Genomic DNA, 21,985 nt, shown 5'->3' on the forward strand with positions numbered 1-21,985 from the left:
CTGCAGCAGTTCTGGTTTCAATGTTAAGCAACTGTGCATGTGCCTGGAATCAGCTGCATTTTTCCCAACTGTGTTACCCAGGACACTCTGCAATCTTCAGCACTATTTAAACAAGCTCTGACACTGCCAAAATAAGCCAAACATTGACTTTTATTAATTCTTATTTTATGTATTTTTTATGACAAAACTAATGAACCTTTAGACCACTGGTTTATGCATTTGAGAAGGAGCAGAGGCCTGGAGCAGCGTGGTGGGAAGGAGGTCCAGCAAATGTACTCAGCTGCTGCTGCCTGGCCGACACTTCTGGGTATTAGTCATCACAAAAGATGTGGTGGTCATCCAGACAGACCTGCCACAGCACCCTGAAGATGCAGCCATTTGCCGCAGTCAGTCTGATGCTCTGCTGTGTGGGTGATCCTCAGAGATGCTCTGCCCCATGCTAGCAAAATGCCAGGACGCTTTCTAGTGACAGCAAAGGAGAGACCCTGCAACTCACAGCTCCTTAATGCCGGACCCAAATCCCCACCACCAGTGGCACTAAGGGCTTCACAGGGCAGTGGCTAGCAAGGCAGGACCACCCCTTGCCTCCCAGCAATGAGGGTTAGAAAATTCTCTAAAACACCACTTTGTACAGGGAGGGGAGAGACCGGTTAACCGCTCCTCACTTTTCTTATGAAGTATTTTATTAAGCATTAGTGTGCTTTTCCTGCTGGCTCTCCTCCTGCCCGAGCTCCTCCAAGGTTCTGCCTCCTGGAGTCTGTCAGTGCTGCTGCCCAGCAGCGACTGGCACTGGAGATTTCACTAGGAGAGATTGAGGAAGGCTTTAGCAGACAGTTGTGGAATAATCTGGTCATTAATACGTTTCTCCATGGCTGCTGGCAGCTCGGAGCTGGTTTACGTTGTGAGAGAGAAAGGTTGTATCTGTGATAATTTCCTGAGGTAACGTGAATGCGGATGAGATCATCCACAAAGACGAAATGCTTTCCAACCAACGCTGCCCAGCCCTGACTCCAGCAGCCCCAAAGGCACAAATTACAGGTTAGGAAGGATTGCATAAAACTCAAATTCTACTTGTTGGGCTAAGATGCCCAGCGCTGCTGCACATCATGGTTTGAGCCACTCCAAAACCCCCAGTCTGCTCAGCGAGGCAGGGCCACAGGCTGCCTGAGGAGAACCTGAACCCAACACGCAACTGGTACTAAGGCAACAAATAACCTTTGTTCAGACACCTGGGATAAAAATGGCACCGCTGTCACAATGGGTTTCCTGTGGGACTGTGATCCCTGGAGGAGCAGGGATGGGACCACTGCTGGAGCAGGCCCAGCCATCTGGAGCTCCAAGCAGGACACTTCATCTGCCCTGAGGCACAGACCTCCCATCCACTTGGGCCCTGGGATGGACCAGGCTCCTGGCAAGGCTTGAGGCCAACAGACTCTGCCCGGGCTGCTCAGGACCAGCCTGACACCCTCAGCACCAGTCCTGGCACCAAAGGAGAGCATCTACAAGCTCTACTTGCTGTTGTAGGGGCTTTAATCAACCTCATGGCTGGCGGAAGCACAGCTCCACAGGGGCACCTGCCCCAGCTGTGACTATCCTCATAATCCTTTTTTTCTAAGCCATGGCCCTTTTAGGAAGCCAAACTGTCACGTTTTGGGATAGTCCATTGAGCGTACTTAAAAAAAATGTCAGAGTATTCTTTGGTAGCCAGGGGCTCTTCCTTCCCAGCTTCAGCAGCAAGGCAACAGGAGCAGCTGGGAGAGACGGTGGGGTGCAAGGGAGACCTTGCAGCCAGTGGCTCAGGCTTCTGCTCCTCCCCTGAAGATTTGCCCCATGCCTTCCCCCTCCCTGCTGACCCCTCCACTGCTCATCCTTTGGCCAGCCCCGGCGATGCTCTGCTGACAGCCTGTCATCAGAGTACCACCAGGAAGAGGCCACAGGTCTTCCCAAAGTCAAGGTGGGGCGCAGCACCGTGGCAGGAGGTGCAGCAGAAGAGCTGGCAGCAGCCCAGGCAGGCACCATGGGGTGCCACCACTCAACCACCGCCCCAGCTCTCTGGTGCTGAGCACTCACGAGGAGACTCAGCATCTGTGACGGGTACGGTCTGAAGCGACGTGTAACATGTTCAGGCAGAAATTTGATGAGAGAAACAAATGACTCAACAGCAGCTGTGTTAAAAGTGTTATATATTTATTGCAATCTTAACAAAAATACTTTTGAGAGAGAGGATTTTTCAGCATGGACAAGACACGGAGACAGTGGGGCTGAGCACAGCAGTTTGCTTTAACACGGGCACTTACTTCAACAGCCAGCTAACATGCTGTGTGCAGGAGGAAGTATCCTGTGCGAGCCAGTACAGAAAAGCCATTCCACCAAGGGGTCTACACAGGGCAGGCAACAGGTCCCCAGAGCTGGGCCCATCTGTAATAGTCCACAGAGGAAACTGGGGGAGAACTCAGTCAGTCCATAGTACAAGGTCCCTTCTCCAGACCACAGCCCAGCCTCTGGGGGGCTGTATGAAGGTTGCAATTCCTGTGCAAGAACAAGGGGTTCTCTCTCTCTCAAGGCATCTGTGCAGGCAAACTGTTGGCAGCGATGATGCCAACAGCACCCTTAACTCCCTCCAGCGCTCAGCACTGGTGGGAGCCACCTCCTCTGCTGACCTGAGGGTTCCTGCATGGAATCCCCCCAGACAACATCAAAGGAACTAATCCTATCAGTATATCCATGGGAGAACATCAGCAGGGACAAATTATTATAAAAATATAAAATACTACCTCTAATTTATAGCAGCAGCACTGTATTGACTCAGAAAGCCTTTAAAACATATCACCATTTTTCATTTCTCTGTGATTCATATTATTAGATCCACTTACACCACTTTCCCCAATCTTCCCTTCAACTGAAGAGAGACTGTGACTTTTGCAGAACACAAACGGTACAACAGAAGTAAAAGGACATCCTCACAGGAAGGTAAGTGCCCTGGTCTGGCGCCAGCACTATGAGGAACTTCCTTTGCATGAAACCAAAGTGGGTCATTCCTCAGAAGAAAGGAGGTCTTTTTTACCAGACCTCTACTTCCTTGAGCAAGGGCCTCTTACCAAACCACTAAAAATAAATTACTCGAATTAGGATTACAGAACAATTAAGAAGAAAAAAGGAAAAGAACATCAGGAATGCCTGACACAGGAGACATACTATGCTTTCAAAGGATAGGCCAATAGACTGAAGAAGACCCTTCAAGAAGACATAAAATGAGCCATCCTTCTGCTATTCTGAGCTATCCTTCTGCCAATGTTCCATTCCTGCTGAAATTTATACAGCTTTTTGGCTAAGCCTGTAGCCCACATGTTATGTGATGATGGGCATTCATGTTAACTTGAATAGTTTTCAGCAACCCACCTTTCCCCACAATAGAACAGCCCAGAGAGCAGTGGTGTGCTAACTGTGTGTGGATAACACCTTGGCCCTCTTCCCTGCTGAGGCACGACACGATAATGGTCCAGATTTATCCAGAGATGGGGGCAGCACAGTAGGTGCAGACGTGCAAATCAAGCAGAAAACAGAGATGCTGTAAAAAGCTGCCACATATGTTATCACCACCTGAGGTGACATTATTAAAGACTAGTTTAGGAATTGGGATTGTACACGGAAACCTCATGCAGCACTAAAGCAATTAAAATGTTTTAACAGTTCTTTCTTGCATCTCTAAGGGGAAAGGAAGCAGTATAAAACCAACATGTTTAAGAACTTAAACTGTACAGCTGGGAATTGAGGTTGTAAACTCTTCATGGCAGGAGAACACAGTACAGATTCTACCCTAAGTAATACTGAGCATGTCCAAAGTAACTGTACTGAAGTTGACAGAGTTACAGTGACACAAAACCAAATTGTTTCTTGAGGTCAGAAGCAGGCCCTGTATCTTCCCTTGTTTCTGTGCAGTCTCACATTTTGAGGAGGGAGAGGTGATTCAAAACTAAAGATTACAACATGCAAGAAAATAATATGATACAATTTTAAGAGCTGTCATATTACGAAATAACCGTATTTTAAGTGCAATTGTGAAAGGTAGGTCAGGGTTTCAGAAAGACTTGAGGAGACAGAGATTAAACTATTTGATATAAATGCACGTGGTATTGCAGCATCCAGGCACATGCCATAGCAGCCCTTCTCAGCAGTCTAATGCCACACAGAGCTCAGATCTTCTCTCCTGTCGTTCTGATGGCAGAAGGTTCTCTCAGCTTTGTGCTTTCTTCCCTTCCCTGCATATGCTCTGCTTTTATATACCTTTCCCCAAACCTATGCCTAACAGTCACAGTAAGCCCTGAATTGCCCATTATTGCTGAACACAAGATAAAAATAATGAGCAATAAATCTTTAGAGTTCTAAGGATGCATCCGTTAGTTAAGACTCTGCCGAGTGCATACACTAATTCACAGGAAGATGATGGGAAGGCAGTATCAGGGTAAATTTGTGGGTTGATTGCAAAGGGAGCTCTCTAGGACACTGCCTCCATAAATAAAGTTTCACAGGCACAAAAAGAGATCAAGATAATGATTCCCTACTTTATCTCTTAGCTTACAGAGCATTTAAAGCATGGGGAAAACAGCAAAATCTCCTAATCTCTATGAATAGAAAGATGCCCTACATCCCAAGCTCTATAAGGTCTGAGATTCCTCTTTGCCACTGCAGAGGGACAGCACTACTATTCAGCTGCCATAATTCACAGTGCTTTGTTAGATGTTAGCTGGGGGACGGGGTGGCTGTTGACCTTCCCCACATAGTACTAATACACATGTAGAGGCCATGTGAGCATGCAGCAGCTCAGGACAGGGCACCCTTCTTTATATGAAGCAGACTAAAAATGGTGTTTTCTCTTTCGTGACCTGGTAGTCCGTGCAGGAGGAGTCTGTTTTGAGGGGGTTTGGTTAGACTCTGCACTGGGCTCAGGGGCTGGTTTTGTGCAAGCTGCTTGCAGAAGAGACCCCTGTATGACACTAGGACCCTGTATCCTATGGAAAGCCTGGACCCCATCACGGATTTCTGATAGGGTTTGGCACATCTGGCCAACCTGGCTGGTGAGGTCAGCCATCTTCTGGCCGATGACATGCATGCTCTCTGCCATGTCCCTGTGAATAGCCACCAGCTCCTGGCAGAACTGCCTGAACAGCTCTGTTTGCTGCGAGTGCGAATGAAGAAGCTGGCGATCGAAGCTGGAGAGGGGCGGGCTCCTTGTGCGGGGGTGTGGGGGTCTGCAGGACGAGGAGGTGCGTGGTGATGGACGGTGCAATTCCTGCCTTTGGCTGATAGCTTCTGAGTGCTCCGACGAGGAAGAGGTGTGGAGGAAGGAGGGCCCAGAGAGCTGGCTGACTCCTGCACTGGCCCTCTTCAGCGAGGAGGAGCAGTGTTCCCGAGAAGTGCCTGGCATCTCTTCATCTTCGTCAGCTTAAACAGAAAAGGAAGCATGAATTATTAATGGGAAAACCCTCTCAACTCTGACTTTTGTTTCAAGGTATCTCAAAGCACATGGAAAAAGAGTCCCCCCCCCACCTGCAGCCTGTAGATGCTGGCGTGTAACTCAACATGCACGTGCTGCAATGTTAGCAGCTGGCTGACAAGCTTAGCCACAGGAGGCCTGAAGAGCAGGCAAACCCAGCCAACTGAGGAGGAGTCCAAGCTGCCATGGTGTCTTCTACATAGCATTACTCATTACTAGAAGATCAACCGATTTCAGACCATAGCAATGACTTACTTTCTGCAAAATCACAACTAGCTAGAACACTCCAGTATTTTGGGGAGACAAAGGTGCCTAGCCTTTGGTTGAGCCTCAAAATACCCGACACATTTGGTTCCTCATGCCAGACCCCTGCTCCCACGTTATTTCTTACATCCTCCTCATCAAGAAAGACACAGATGTACCAAGTGCTGCTCACAAAGTCTGTACTGCAAGGCCACTATGTGGCTTGCCACCACTGAGTATGGTGAACAGACAGTCAGGCACAGCAGCAACAGGACCTCGTATTTACCGGGCAAGCATACGTGATGCAAAAACAAAATCAAAGCAAAACGCTACCAGAAAGTTCTTGTTAGTCTGATAAATATCTAGTGATGTGCCAGTTCATGGGTACAGGCATGCCAAGTATAAGAAGAGATGATATTTCAGTTGTTGCAACTGTCCACTATCTCCTTGCTCTAGCTGTATTAATTTTACCTCTGAAATAGCACAACTGGCTCCCAAGATAGATGCAAAGAATGACCAAGTCCCACTTCGTCAGTACTTGAAAGATTTTCATCCTTGCATTCCCACTAGCAGTCTTACTTCAGATATGAGATAAGACCTAAGATGATAGGACAGTGCCATCCATGATGTATTAGTTGGCCTACTTCCAAGAAGTTATTTCCTCTTTCTCTCCTGTGTATCTCTAAAAGCTCACAGATCAAGAAGTTTCCACCACCACACAAGAAAACCGTATATATGCAACTGGGGAAAGGCTTGCAAAAAGCAGCTCGTGGTTCAGTACTGGAAGGTATCCGAGAACAGTGATGCAGGAAGATTAACTTAGAAAGCAGGGCCTGTAGTTTCTTAAAAAAGAGTGGAGAAGGGAGACATTATCATCTACCTTTTCCATAGCACTTGCACTGAGCCTTCAGACCACTAGTAAGAAACCACTAGTGGCCTGGCCTCGTGCCACCAATGGCAGTGATCACTGAGCTACACCCAAGAGCCCTCTTGAAAGGAAGACGGTTACCATGCAGCGATCCATTAGTGACAGGCACACGGCTCACAGCTTGACAGCTCTGCCGTTTTACTGGGGTGCATGCAAGATGAAGAACTCCTAATCCTTCCCAAATGCTCTTTCACGGACTGGAGGCAGTTGCACTTCAACTACTGCTGTTCCCTCACTTGTAGGATTAGTTCAGGCTTATGACCTGTTAAGAAAGCGTAATCCAATGTCTACCCTTACAAGACAGAACGGAAAAGGACTAGATAAATAGATAAAGATGATGTTAACTCAGAAACAACCTTCCCTCAATCCATCTCATCACCCCATGATCACCAGAGCCTTGCCTTGAAACCAAACACTGCAGCAGGACCTGGCTTGACGGGCAACCCAGCACCTCACAAAACACACAACGCTCCTCCAGTGTCAAACTGAGAAAGGCAAGCATAAGACAGAGAGGTGTTAAGGCAATGATACTTACAGCTCGTTGACGGGCTGTCAACCACGTCCAGATCCGCTCTCCGGAAGCCGTGCATCTGGCGTGATGAATGCAGCGTTGACTCGATGGCTCTCTCGTGGGCGGTCAGGACGATGGCCGAGGGCCGCCCCTTGCTGGTGGGGCTAGAGAGGGACCTCTGCATGAATGCCAGTTTGTCCTTGGTCCTTCTCTTCATGTCGTCCCATCTGTGTTTAATGTCTTTTACAGACCTGGGGACCTGGCTCACTGATGTGATCTGCCTGGCTATGTCTTCCCAGATCTTGTCCCTGTCAGCATGGGATAGACGCATTGTCTCCCTCCCAAACAGCATGGCTTCATTGCGGGTCACCTCAGTGACCAGAATGTCCAGTTCTTCCTTGGAAAACTTGGGCTTCCTCTTTCGTTCAGCCATGTTCCTTGGGTTGAACATCCCACAAAGCACAATTGGGTGAAAGGAAATCAGCGCAAAGTATCCCCCTGCATCCAACCACTTGACCAGTGCTGCGCCTGGGCAGAGGAGTTTGGTGGGATCCAGCTTCCCCCCACCCTCAAAAGCCTCTCGGTTTTCCCTCAATCACACCAAGAAAAGGCAGCAGTCGCTTTGTTTTTAAGAGGCAACTTACAAGCTTAAAAAAAAACAAAAAACAACAAACAACGAAAGACAAACACCAAGCGAGACTAGTGTGAAGGAGCCTTCTCAGCTTAGCAGTTAAAATCAAATTTTACGCTTAGCCTGATGCCCTGGCTCATACAGGAGGATTTCAGTACAGCCTCGTATCAGTTGCTGCAGTTTGTATACAGAAAAAAAAGCATGAGGACTCAATCATATTCACGAATTAGCTTCTAAGGTGACATTGCTCGAAAACAGGTTCTTGAGGAAATTTAGAGGCCTGAAACATATCTCATTGTTCTGCCTGGCAGAACATGCCATGGAAACTTTTACACTACCCTTTTTGTTAAAACTCACAGAATCTCATGCAGAGCATGAGTGTTTTTTTTAATTTATTTATTTTCAGGCGACAGAGATTTTAAGTAGATTCATGGGCAATTTCTGTAATTTGTTTTTCCTAAGGAAAAGTCTCTTCTTCAGCACCATGGTACTGAGCCTCCAACGTCTGTCTGCTTCACAGTAAGCTTTTGTTTTACCCAGAAATGGTTGCCATTTCCTATTGTTCTCAAAAGGAATGAGGCCACCCACTTGCTTTTCTTGGCTAGGCTTCGCTGTCACTGCTGCTGACAGGATCCTGTGCCTAGCCTCTGGTGCTTCAAAAGAACAACACGCAGCCTCAGCCCACTGAGGAGCAGCAGCCATTCTGAGAACGAGCAATTCTGTGTGGCGCCTCCAAGGGGGGGAGGCGGGAGCATTCGTTTTTCCAGCTACAGTCAAAGGAAACTTTAAAAAATAAGCAAAATATTAGTCCTGAATATGTTTTTTTTATTGGGAAAAAAAAAAAGAGTGCATCTATTCCCTAGGGGAGGAGAAAACGGATTGTGTGAATATGCAATTCTGTGTGTAAACAGGGTGGGATTGCGGATAGAGGAGTAATCCGCAGCCTGGGCGATGGGAACCGGCGTGTAAGCATGCAATGCAGCACTGCAGGGATCAGGCGGCCATGGACGAGAAGAACCACTGGGATATCTTAGTGCATGTGTTGATCTGAATTATAACAGAGTGAAGTAAAGGTCAAAACAGTTTCTCTAGTGTTATACACTTTAGAAAATACTGCTTTTACTTCTCTTCGAGGAGTTTAAAGCAGGTATGCTGGTTTTTTTTTTGAGAGAGGTCAACTTTTTCAGCGTTCATGTGATAAAATTCTACGTATTTTAAAAGGAAGTTCTCAGAAATTTGCGTCGGCATAAACTTCTTGTTGAGAACACAACACATCCGAGGTAAAAGACTTCAGCGTTAATATAAATCATTCCCCAAACCGTTACTACAAACCTAGAAAACTAACATTTAAAAAGGATATCAAGATGTAACACAGAAGTAAAACATCTTCATAGTTAGGACACCTAACAACCTTGGTATTGCTCTAAAGTGACACCGTGGGAGGGAAAACATATTGGCCTCCTCACATGCTGAATTTTCTGTTCAATGTCACAAATTAAATGAAAGCAAAGATGCTGTTGTTAGCATTATTGTGATATTAATGGAAAAAAATCTCGCTGGGATAGCTCTGACCCTCCTATTCCAAGAAATGACATTTAATCCTAAAATCTAGGCTGGATGTCCTATCTCTCACAGCCAGACTTTTGCCACCCCACAGTACTTTCTGAGAAGCTGGAACGAGCCAAAGGCCTCACTTGTCCCACATTGGTGATGGCCCTGCTGGCACCCCAGGCCTTTCAGCACTGCCATGGCCCAGCAGAAGAGGTGGTTTGGGGTACACTCATGTGAAAGAGCCTGTAGGCTTCAGACTAAGAAAAACTCCCAGAAAGGTAAAGTGACTCTCGTCAACCATCATCCTAGTTTCTTCTTAGCACTGTTACACTTCCGTTTAACAAATCTTGCTGCCACTGCTGCCTTCCATCAGGGAAAGTGTCAGAAGCTGTTAACCTTGGTTGAAGCTGAAACACCAGTGGGAAATGCTGCTCAGACCCAAGACACCTGGGGAGAGCCGGGAGCTAAGTGCACAGAAGTATTTCACTGGGCCAACTGTAAATTAATCCTTGAGATACTGACTGCTGAAGCTTCATTTAGGTAGGGACACAAGGAGAGTTTAGGGAAGATGGTAATTAAATGATGGAGAGCCAGCAAAGCACTTGGGACACAAATCTCAAAATAAATAAATAAATAAATAAAAAATAAAAGGAAAAGGGAGTTTTCCCATCTGAACACTGGAAGAGGGGAAGAGGCTATGTGAAGCACTGAGCAAGAGAACGTTAACTATTTGGTTTTTATCATATCCAGCAAAGTTGGGCTTTGTGTGTATTTTCTTTGAGTACCCACAACTGCACAGAACCATCAGTTCTTCCCTGCAGTGGAAACAAACCTGCACTGACAAGCTGCTCTGGTGAAAAGGAGTGACACTATTTTGCTAAGTGTCCCCTGGCAGAGGTGAACTTGCAGTACGTAATTCTCTCAGGAGCTGCTCAGAGCCTCTGATGGGGTCAGGAAATCTGAGCTTTTTCTACTCTGCTGAACCTATGGCTCCTGTCACCTGCACAACTGCACTGACAAGGAATTAAGAGTCCCTTTTTACTCTTCCCAGACGTGGTATCCCATTAAGTGCATTTAGCACAATGTCTGGCAGACCCAGCTATTCAGGTTTCAGGGTTTCCTCACACCTGCTCCAGCAGGACTTTGGTCAAAACTATTTACAACAATGTAAGTATTGCAATAGCAAACTCGCCACACAAAGAGTAATGAGTTCTGGACAGTACCTCTGGGGATGCTGTGTGGGTTTTACAAGCTCCACAGGAGGCACAGCTGTGGGGCTTTTAATCTGCACTGTAGCCCAGGTCAATCTGAAAGTGTAAGACTTCACAGCTGTTTCTTTAAAACCAAAAGTGAAGTTGTAAGCTACATGAACAGTGGGCACTTAAATGATCACCTTTACAATGACATCAACCAACTCTAAGCCTCTAAGAAGCAAGCATATAGTCACCCTGGGGGAAAAAAAATAAATTACAGCGATCACAGTCCTGCAGTGCTTTAGTTTAGGATCCATTTGCTCTGCATAACTCTCTGACTGTAACACGTAAGAACATTTGTGCCACTTGCTAGAAGGTAACAGAGAGCAAGCAGTATATGAAGCTCAACAAAATGACTTGTGGCTTTCACTCCTCCTGAACACATGGATAGTGACACTAACCCTGGTTATAAATGCGTTTTTAAAGAGGTCCTTTAAAATAAAAGCAGCAGCTCACTGCTTAAAGTTCTGTTGATCCAGGTTTGTTCTGCTTTGAGTAAGCTGCTGGAATGTAGGACCTCCAGAGGTCCCTTCCAAGCTCTAATACTGAATGAAGATCAACTTGCAGACATCTCCATTGTAAGGAAGATATAAAACAGTCTTGCTCCCCATGGCCTCTCTGTCATCATGTTTTGGAGGGGGAAGGGAACAAAGAGGAAAGCAAAGGAGAAAGAGATGAATCAATTTTGCACTAGCCTTTTCACATGGGCTGAGGGAGAGGATGAATTTCAACTCTACGAAAAACCTGAGAACTGAGACAGTCGCATGTAAGAATGGACAGCGACTCTATATGCCAAAATTAGCCTGGAGACCCCCCACATGAGGCACTGCACTTCAACAATTCGTTTAGGCACCACCAGTTTGCAGGTGCTTCCTATCCTGCACCTCAGTCTGAGCAAAGTGATAAGACACACAGGGGCACATTTCCTGGACTTTCTGAATGACTGTCAATTTTTGGTCAGGTCCGTTTCTTTTAAGTAGGATCCCCAACAACTGAGTAACAGAATTTCCTCAGAAGTAAACAGGAACAACAGCTGGTTCTGTGCAAGCCTTTAGAAGACCTAACCTCAGCAGCAGCAGTTTAAGAATTTATGTCCCAGAAAGCAACAATTTTTTTGATGTTTGCTGTGATTCACAGTATTTGGTCACTGAGTCCCCAGAAACAAATAAACAAAAAAACATAGGAAAAGAGGTTTACACATGTCCCTGCAGTTCAAAACCATGGAGTTTCATACAGAATTGGAAACAACAGCACTTTACACTAGACAGAGATAAAGGCCAGCTTAGGGGAAGATGCTTGCAGTATCAGGAGCATCTTGACTGACTAAAGAGGGAAAGGGCAAGAAGATGCTGCCATTGCCATGTCATCTGCTATGCTGTACTCCTTCCTTCCTTCCGTCCGCTGCCCTGGGTAAACAGGGACTTGAAATTAAAACAGCAAGTGCTGTGGTGTACAAATTGTTCTCAGCGGGAACATGAAAATGGACTCAGATGTGGTAGTCAAACAACAAAAACAATAGCCAGATCTACAAGAAGAGAGAGGAGTCAGCCCAAGCTGCCCTCCCCGTGCCATACCCACCTACCCAGAGGGTGAGTAGATCTGCTTTGCAAAGCACTCCATCTGTGAGTGATGGCAAAGAGCACCATCTGAAAAACAAAAAGAGCGCTGTCTACAGCGTCCTGGAAGTATGGTTTCTGTGGGTAATCTCCGTGGCAGGTAATATCCTAGTGCAGGATATCGAGTGCATCTGTTTGAAGGCCAGCAACGTACAAAAGCAACGCTTTTTGAGGACCGCTATCTCCACTTGTACCGTCTGTCAGACTCCAAGTAGTACTGATATTACAAGTATTTTTCAAGAGTAAAAACAGAAAGATGAGTAAATATCCTGCACAGGTCCTCTTCCCCAGAAGCTGCAAATATCCCCCTTACTGTCCCTACCCTTCTCACAAAACCGTAACCTCCCTGCCTTTCAAGGCTATACAAAATGGCCCAGATCACACTTGTCTTAAGACTTAACTATGGCAAATACATGTTTAAACAAGGAAATCCTGTTCTTTGGTGCTGGAACCATGAGTAACACCCATATAATTCCAAATATCAAATCCATGTTGGTGGTATTAGGAAGAAGAGTTCATCACATGATTTTTGCTTTCCAAGACTGTTTTCCCCGTTTCACTGTCATCCAGATCATGTAAAGAGGTGATATAATCCAAGCAGAAAAGTCTCACTGATTTCTGAACTTCACGTTCTTTACTTCAAGATATGCATCCTCCTACCTAACTGTCCACAATACCACTGCTTTTTTTGGGAGCGACAACTCCAGTCTCAGCACAGGACTAGCAGTTTCTCTCATCCAGTAGTGAACAACTGTAATGGCTGGAATTCTTACAGAAACATTAGATCACTTGCAAAACTTTATGAACGGAAGTATCGCAACAGCTGTTATCCATGCAAGGACTCAAACGGAGCAAGAAGTTGTGCTACCAGCTTTGATCAGCTATGCTGGTCTTACATCTATACGTCTGTACTTCATGCTCTCTCTTCCTGCAGTGACCGACAACTGAAAATCAACTGAAAATCCCCGGCATCCAGGCCAACGATCCAGTTAACTCTCACACTAACTTACTGTTGTACAAAATGCCTTCTTGACAACAACCGCTTCCAAAATTCACCCCTGAAGGCAGGACTGGTCCGAAGTGGGACAGGCCAAAGTACACAGCAATGTCCCGTTCCAGTGACTCACCACAGGCACGAGGGCACATCAGTGTTTTGCCTCTGCCTCAGGAGGCTGCAAGAGTGACCTACATATGCAGATATTTGAAGTACTGCACTGTTTCCAAACATTTTCTCTTACTGCTGCAGTCAACGAACCAGAGCCTGCCACACTCCTGGTTCAGTACTAACTGGTATTTGGGTTCTGCTCTCTTGAGTCCCTGGGCCGGCAGAGGGAGCACAAGCACGCTCATCATGTCTACACTGGGAGCTGCAGCAGCTCACTCCATGTATCTCGTAACACAGCAGAGCTGACACTACAAACGACAGCCACCACAGACAACTGTTTCAAGTGAAGCCCAGAAAGGGAAAAAAAAAACAAAACAAAACAAAAAAAACACTTCTTTCAATGTCTGTCAATTAGGAAAGGACAAAAAAACCCAAATAGAACAAATACTACCTTGGGGATTTATGCAAAGCATTTTTCCAATATTTGAACATAAAGTAAAGAAAAAAAAATGAAGTGAGATCTGTCAGCATTTCTAAGAGCGGATAAATAGGCTTGGTCTTTATCATTTGTTCTCATTCCAGAAAATAGCCACGCTCTACACACATCCTTGTTTTAGTTCCTGTCATTGACTCTGAAGGATTCTTAACACAGCAAATGCTGAAGAGCACAAGCAAACCCTTTATGGAAGTGGTTGTGTCGTTCTGGTTTGTTTTTCTGTCACACAAAACAAGGAGTGTTTGATGGCCTCTCTCTGGAACACAAAGCCCCAGAAGGGAAGGCAGAAGAGAACTGGACTCACCTCATCCAGTTTGCTTTGGTTTCATCTGTCCCATCGATGGATTTGTAGCGGTTGTTCTTGTCCACGATCTGCAGAACAGAAGAGATGCAAGCACATGAACTAGCTGGTTCAGACAGAAGGAAGTCTTTGACTTCCAAATCCGTTTCAGTTTCAGCCTCAGGTCAGGACACGAAACTATGCCAGAATCTAAGTTTTCATAGTTATAGACTGCTGCACGGGGCATTTGTGTGGAGGCTACTCTGAACTTTTAGCTATTCTGGTGGCTTCTTCCTAAGTACAAGTATCTGCAACACAGAACTATGGATGCAGCTGACAAAATGGTTAAGTCCCAAGATACAAAAGATTAACTTCCTTTTCAGGGCACAGCTGAGACACATTTATTTCAGACAGAAGAGTGTGAGCAGCATTTCATACAAGAAGCTCTCCTTTTTTTCCTACCTAGAATTCAAGTCCCACATCTTATTTTTAACAATTATTATTATTTGCTGATCTAGTGATATCTCTACCTTGCAGGCTAACAGAGCATTTTAGTACTAGGGTAAAAAATATGTTTTTTTTGGTGTTGGAGGCTGCTTGTAGATCAGTTCCTGATGGACTGGGAGAGCTCTGTCTTCTCTTTCCTGGCCCCTTGGGCCACCTGCTCTCAAGCTGGATGGGAAGGATGTTGGAGGCCCAAAAGTCAGCTCTGCAATCTCTAAATATGATCTTTCCTCTCTCCTCGAAGTGATGATCAGAGCAGAGGAGGTATCAGACATGTCTGAGACTGAGTGGGAATGGAAGAACATGGCAAGAGGGAGAGGAGAAGCAAGCTCTGCTTCCTACAGCTGTGAACTGAACTCATGGTACCTCATCTGCTTTCACTTATCTCTGCCCTTAAGCCACTAATCATTATGGCAAGTCAATGTCAGCCCGTAGCCCACATGGGTGAAGCAGAGGAGCTTCACGGAAGGGGGAAGATGGCTAAGCTCTGGCTCCATGTGCCCGCACGTCCCAGCCCTGAGCTGTGCAACTGGGAAGCCACTTTGTTAGGGAGACACCTCACTTACCAGCCACGAGAAGAATCCTGCAGACTTGTCCTGGCTAGAGATCTGCCCCTCGTACGGTCCAAAGATATGACCTTTGGGGATCACCTCGTTCATACAGCGCACGTCGTTCTCCCCGGTGGGCTCCTTCACTACCTCCATGCCAGGCGGGATGGTCAGCGCTGCCCGGTCTGGGATGCCAACAGGCACCGGGGTGTCGGAGACGAACACTGGGGGGCCGTGGTTGGGGCACTCATCCACAAAGTACTCCTGGCAGGACTCGCAGACTGTGGGCGTGAGGGGAGCAGGGGTTAGGTCAGGCAGATGGGATGCCCACACCAGCTCGTACAACATGCTCTCCCAGATCCTCAGGCAAGCACCAGCGGTGCCACCAACGGCTCCATGCAGTGAGAAATCCATTCACTGTCCACAGGGAGATCTCTGCAGATTACCTACTAGCAGTGACCTCCTCTAGCCAAAAAGTTTGACTCCCCACACACCAGAGGGAAATGAAAACTGGTATCTCTGAAAAAAATACCCTCACCTACAGCCTTCATCTTGTGCTCTGCAGAGAGAGACGGCACCCCAGGCACTGGCCCTGTGGCCAAACAGGGACTTAGGCCTATAATATTCAGGGTATGCCAATGTAACTGGCACATGTTTTCTTTCCCAGAATAAGAGCAAAGAGCTGTTGTCCACACCATACTCCCTTCTTATTTTCACATCTCATACCTTTGGCTTTTGCAGACTCCTGGGTTTTTTCCATGTCACTTGTGCTTGTATTTTCATGTTTTTGGCACACTTACCACCTATCTCCCCACCACTGCACAGCCCCATGACTGACAAGCCACTTTTGTGCAACAGCTTCCCTATCAGATGTCTTAGAAGACCATGCATGTTTGTCCCTGGCTTTTTCCTTCCTTGCTTACTTCCTGCCCCAAACCAACAGGTTGTCAATTAGGAAAGCCTGGACTCTATATACGAAGAGGCATTACTCTTCCCCCCCCCACCAAGACACTTACACCAGAAATCCACTTGCTGGAAGCTCTTGGTCACGATCAAATCCCGTTTCCCTTTCAGTTTCTTGGGCTCTACATCCATGGACTGCGGATCAGGCCTTCCAGAGCTGGGGAGAAAACAACAGAAAGATGCCTTTAAGTTACTGAGACCTGGGAAACTAAACAAAGAGGAACGGAGGCAATCAAGCCATGGGGGCTAAACAACACTTAGTGCTACACCTGTAGCAAAGAAATGATTCAATTTGTCATCTAAGCTGCCAAAAGCCAATACTTGAGAGGCTTTATGGCTAAAGCCTACAGGAGTTAGTGGCTTCAGCCAGAGCACCTCCACGTGTGACATGCATCTGGCCCGTCCCACCCACTGGAGACTGGCAGAGTGGATTTCCACCAACAGAAAAGGCTGAGCTGCTCTGCTACAGCCCCAAAAATGTGCTGATCAAGGGCAAAGCATGGCCCTCAACACAAGCCAGCACAAGGCTGGGGGTGAACTACCGTGTGTAGCAGACGTGTCCAGCACATGAGTGGGTGATCATCCCTGTCATGCACCTCAAGGCAGATCTCACAAGAGAGGGTTTTAGCAACTTTGCGAGGTTTGAGCATATCCCTCAAACTTTAAGCTAACGGGGAGGTGGAGAGAAGAGGCGAGAGTGCATCCGACCAAAGCTCAGCCACGTACCAAGGTTGTCCATACTCCTGGTCCCGGTGCGGAGAGCAGGCCTCTGTTTTTATTGTCACCATCTCCCCTAAGGAAGCCTGGGTCTGGTTCAAACAGTCCTTCAAGTTTTCACTCATGTTCTGAAAAAGAAGGCAAGGGAGGAGAAAAATGAGCGGCCAGGAAATCACAACCTTCCTCCCTGAGGCGAGGACCCAGCCAGCAGCTTCCCCCCTACCGTGGGCACCAAGAACAGCCACCACACCGAAATGGGGGCACCTACATGCATACGTAGGTGGAAACCCCTTGCTGTGGTGGGGAGGAAGCAGCAGTTCAGTCGCGGGTCAGGTGAAGAATGTGAGACACCGTGGAGCAACCTGAGGCACAGGGAATGCAAAGTATGCTCCACCACGCTCACTGAAAACGTTGCGCATGGAATTTAAGGCTGATTGATGGGATGTGTTACCGAAAGGCAGGGCACGATTATTTCAGAGCAGGTCTTCAGGGACAGAATGCCAAGAAAAAGGAATACAGGTGGCAGCATGAACCAGGCCCTGCATATGGATATAACATGTCGGTATCCTTCTGGGAACAGGGCAAGGCATATTGCAGCTCTGAAGATGGAGCTTTCTGTATGCTTTGGACACCTTTGACAAACAAGTTAAGTGCCTACAGTACCCTGCAGGACTCTGACAAAATTGCACAAGTCATGTTCTCCATCTCCCTGTCCCTTGCACTGAATGGCGCTGAGCTATCACCACCCTCCCAGAACACAGGTCACCGTAACAAAAATGCTTCTCTAGTAGCCCATCACAGGAGACAGGAACTACTTAATGACACTTAAAGACAGTGTCAAACCAATAACCCCTCACACCACTTGCCACAGGGTGTTGCTGAACAGTAAACATTGGTATGGCAAGTGATGATAATTCAGAATTAGTTTAGTTAATCTTAGGATTTTCTGGAAGGGCCACTGAGCATCAGAGCTTGAGACAAGGAATAAAATAGAGGGTTGCTCATCTCTTTGTTATATTTGTCTTAAGATTCCCTCTAAAGTACATACACTGGCTGTTCTCAGGCCTGCTACCAAATTGGACAGGCTTCATGTCTGCTCCCCAAAGTCTCCTGTGATCCCCCCTTCTCCACATCTGCTGTCCGATGATATGTTGCATATGAGCAGCACCCAGCGGACGGGCCTCAGCAGCTGATCAGTCCCCTTCTGTCAGGGAAGCTGGTGGAAGAGCCCATCCCCATCACAACTTGGCTCTGGACATCCTGAAATTCGTGTTCTTAGGCCACAAATCCCCGAGGACAGGAATTTTCTTATGCCACACACGCTTGTGGAGGACTGAGCACCATGGAAATCTGGTCTGCATTTGTACCCTGTTTACAATAAGAAGGAACTCTACTCCCAGCCTTTGTGGCTCTTCTTTGTGCCGGGGGACAAATGATTAATTTTTCCAGCCCAACTCCTCACATGCCAACGAGCAGCCTGAAAGACCTTTATCATGTGTGTATCAAGGAAGCACTGGTTAATGTTCATACAACACTGAAAGCAAAGCCTCAACCTAAGTACAATCAGATACATGCAGACACACAATTTATGCCTTTACAGCACGTCCAGGACAGGATGTATTTTCTTTTAGAATTACTATAGAAAGTCAAAAAGAAGTTGACGGGGGTACTCATCATTTCAGCGGTCTGAATTCTCCAGAGAGAGAGGAAAGAGAAAGGTCCCCTCTCCATGGCCAAGGCTACCAGCCTCTCCCAGAGGAGAAGCAAAGGTCTTTCCTGAGAGGTCTGCAGAAAACAGCTCAGGAGGAAAAAAGCAGCAGCTGTGTGTATGTGGGGCATTGCTTAAGAAACAAATAGATGGATGCTGCCCCAGAGCTGACTAGCTGCGGGGCCTGTGCTGGCGCAGGCAAGGCGGATGCTGGCAGTGGGGCAGATGTTCTGCAGTGAACACTGTCCGAAAAAAAATCACACATTAGGGAAGCTTGGAGGACAGGGCATGAGGAATTTAATTGCCCGCAAACCCCAGGGCCTTTTAGTAGGAAGAGCTGCAGACACATGCCCCTGCAAACAGACAATGGCTCTTCCTCTCCCATTCTTCCTTGAGGAGATTCCTGCGTTATGAAGCAAGAGAGACCCCAGGACTGTGCAGTCTGACCTCCTGCGCAATGCGGGCCGTGGCACTTCCTTGAGTGAATTCCTGGCTAAACTACAGAATACCTCCAAGAAGAGCAGGGAAAGAAAAAAAAGAGAGAGAAATGTAGTGTTGATTTTACAAACAGAGGTTCCTTTTTTCACTGTACGGTATATTTTCCAGCCCTTTGTTCTCATGGTCTCCCCTGAACTCGCTGCAACTTATCAGCAACATTCCTGCCCAGCACTGACAGCCATGTTCCCGCATGGACTGCAGCAGTACCTTGCACTAAGATAACACCCTCCCTGCTCCAGCTCAAGATTTCCATGTTTGTGTCCAAGTCCCACATTTACTTTCTGGCCACCGTGCCCAGCTGGGATTTTGTGTTCAGCAAAGCACCGTGCTGCTGTAAGAGTCCTAGCTCCTGCAGAGCTCTCGGGACATCACCACTGCCAGCACACCTACTGTCACTGTTTCTGGGTGCCTGGTTTTTCATACAATACTCATGTAACTTGCTGTTTTCTCATCCAGCAAGCATGAGATCACATCCCTATCAGCAACTCGTTCCTTTTCTTCGTTAGCAACTCTATCAAACTTTGCATTGTCCACAAATACCAACATTAATTTTGTTTTTTCTTCCAGGACACCAATAAACTTGTTGATTAGCATCGAGCCAAGAAACTGAATCCCAGCGGACACAACTAGAAATACACCTGATCGAGCATGGTTCTCTTCTTGATACAGTGACCTTTCATTTAGTTGGGTTTCTGTTTATTCAGTGTGACAGGCTGAATCATTCTAGCTAGGTATTCCAGCGACCTGTGGTCAACTTCTGTGCATTGAAGACTTAAGACACACCACCGCTTTTACCTTTATTGAGCAATAATAAAGCAACGTCACAAGATTACATCATGCTTGCAAAGACCTATTTTCCAAAAAATCTATACAGATGGATTATTACAAATAATGCTCCCTTTCATCATAGTCAGTCAAATCCCTATCAGCTATCATATTATTTTACTGGATGCCACCTTCAGACCAAAGGTAGCCTAATATCCCAGTCTGAACAGATTTAACTTGATATTAGCTTGCTTATTTATGACTTAATCACTAGCACAGAACATTTTTATTTTTTTTTTTTCGGTCTAACTTGTTATGAATACATTAAAAAAAGTTTTTAGCATTTATAGCCCACAGAGAGCTGTTCAGCCAGGACTTTTAAAATCCCTCAATTTAAGTTAGCCAGAACAGCCAACCTAAAAATGTTCTTCTTTAGTAGCTGCTGTTTGATAATTTCCCAAGCTAATATTACAACAGAAGGCACTATGCTGCTGCTGTAACTGGTATCATCATCCAACTTACCTAGCTTTTCCTTGAGTTGCAGAAAAGAAACATTCATTGTTTCTCCAGTTCCAGGTACCAGTAGATGACCGTGCTTTTAGGACTCTTCAAGTTCCCGATGTATATAAAGCTGTATTTAATTTTTCTAAATTTTACCTCCCACTTTTTTTTTTTTTTTTTTTCCTTTCTTGCCCATTCTCCTCGTTTTCCACAATTACAGGTTTCCAATTCACATTCTACACTTTTCACTGCCTTCTTCCACTTCATTTTTGGGCAATTTTTATAGCTGTGTTGGTTTTTATACCTAAATACTGAAGATTTCAGAAAACGTAGAGAAGCAGTGCGTAAGTATATTCAGAGCAGGCTGCTTTGGTTAACTGCTCAAGGCATTCCCAGGATGTACTTGTCCCTGTCACCATCAAGATGCTCAGCCCCCTTTATGTCAGCATGCACGCAGCCTACTGCAAAATCCCAGCAGCATGTTAGGGAAGACAGTCCCTCAGTCAAAAGGATGCAGTGAAGATCCAGGTGTTGTTTTGTCAACAACACAACAGTGAGTCCTTTGGACAGCAAAGACAGTCATGGTACGAGACACAACACCCCTTAGGAGGCCTGGGACACCAGCGCGGCTGCTGCAAATCCCAACAAGCACGGGCAGTGCCATGTCATCTCTCCCCTGTTCACTGCAAAAAGTAAGCAAGAGCCTGTCACATCGCTGCACGACACACGTTAAGATCTCCAATGGCTTTACCATGTTGCTAACAATAAAGGAAACAGAAGGCACAAGCACATCTGAGCTGTTAACCTCAAATGTGCGAAGAAAAGTCCAAATGGGGTTAAGCAGGAACGAACCTGTGAATTCCTGTCCTCAAGAATGCCGTCTTTATCACTGCCCCACTTGTAGTTATTAGTTAACAGCCACAGACTCTTATCTGTGTGGATCAGGCTCCAAAACAGAGCTTTAATTTTACGTTTTACTGGCGCATTTCCCAGATTTGGACATTCTTGCATGTGAAACAGCCATATAGGAATCCATCCCCTCCTCAGTACGCAGCTCGTTCCCTCCATTTCTCACTGCTGGCTTCTAGAGGTCATCGCCTCTTCTTTTAAGAAAGATCTTGCATAGCTAGTATAACATTTTAAAGTGTGGGCCCATGGTTAAAGATGAGCTTTAATTCATATGCTTTTTCTACAGTTGCATATTATTACCAGAAATAGTAATCCAGAACACTCGGCTACTGACGAGCCCAGAAGGGGAATAAAGCACTGCTTTCAAGGCTCTGAGCTCCCCCCGACAGCCACGAATGACCCAGGAGGACCATTTTCCTCGAGGTGTATTCACTTACCAAGGACCTTGGCCATGCCAACCGTTTCAGATCACTTTATGAGGTATCAGCTGGCTACACAGCTGGCCATGCATGGCTGCAACTCATGTAAATGGATCCCGCAGGATGAGAGTGGGAACCAGCTTGTTCAGCGGAGGTCCCTGTCCATAGACGGACACTAACGACAAACTATGATGGGAAAGTTGCTTCTAAGTTAAGAGTTGCCACAGCCTTGGCTTAACATCCCCCTGCTGGAGTACAATGCTGGGGGTGAAGCTGTCCTGCAGCCGGTGGCACAGCTGAGCGATGTCCTGACACGGTGACACCGGTGACCTGCCTCCTCGCTTG

The 21,985-nt window shown here is 46.5% G+C and overlaps 2 protein-coding genes across 4 annotated transcripts in view; both read right to left on the minus strand.

Moving 5' to 3' along the window:
- The window catches only part of PRDM11 (PR/SET domain 11), a 41,700-nt gene that overhangs the window by 9,740 nt on the left and 9,975 nt on the right, over positions 1 to 21,985 (minus strand). For all 3 annotated transcript variants that reach the window (XM_035327147.1, XM_035327146.1, XM_035327148.1), the window contains exons 2-5: positions 16,850 to 16,968; positions 16,177 to 16,280; positions 15,179 to 15,441; positions 14,133 to 14,200 (exon numbers count right to left, since the gene is read on the minus strand). In XM_035327147.1, the coding sequence (XP_035183038.1) occupies positions 14,133 to 14,200; positions 15,179 to 15,441; positions 16,177 to 16,280; positions 16,850 to 16,965 (551 nt within the window). In that variant the 5' untranslated portion in view covers positions 16,966 to 16,968. The remainder of the gene's footprint in view (positions 1 to 14,132; positions 14,201 to 15,178; positions 15,442 to 16,176; positions 16,281 to 16,849; positions 16,969 to 21,985) is intronic.
- On the minus strand, positions 2,167 to 8,571 carry LOC118167610 (myb-related transcription factor, partner of profilin-like). The gene is made up of 2 exons (XM_035327150.1): positions 7,201 to 8,571; positions 2,167 to 5,442 (listed from the first exon to the last, which is right to left on the minus strand). Exons 1-2 carry the CDS (start codon positions 7,625 to 7,627, stop codon positions 4,856 to 4,858), a joined length of 1,014 nt encoding a protein of 337 aa, XP_035183041.1. The 5' UTR covers positions 7,628 to 8,571; the 3' UTR covers positions 2,167 to 4,855.

The sequence above is a fragment of the Oxyura jamaicensis genome, chromosome 5, assembly GCF_011077185.1.
Source record: "Oxyura jamaicensis isolate SHBP4307 breed ruddy duck chromosome 5, BPBGC_Ojam_1.0, whole genome shotgun sequence".
In the NCBI taxonomy this organism is placed as follows: domain Eukaryota; kingdom Metazoa; phylum Chordata; class Aves; order Anseriformes; family Anatidae; genus Oxyura; species Oxyura jamaicensis.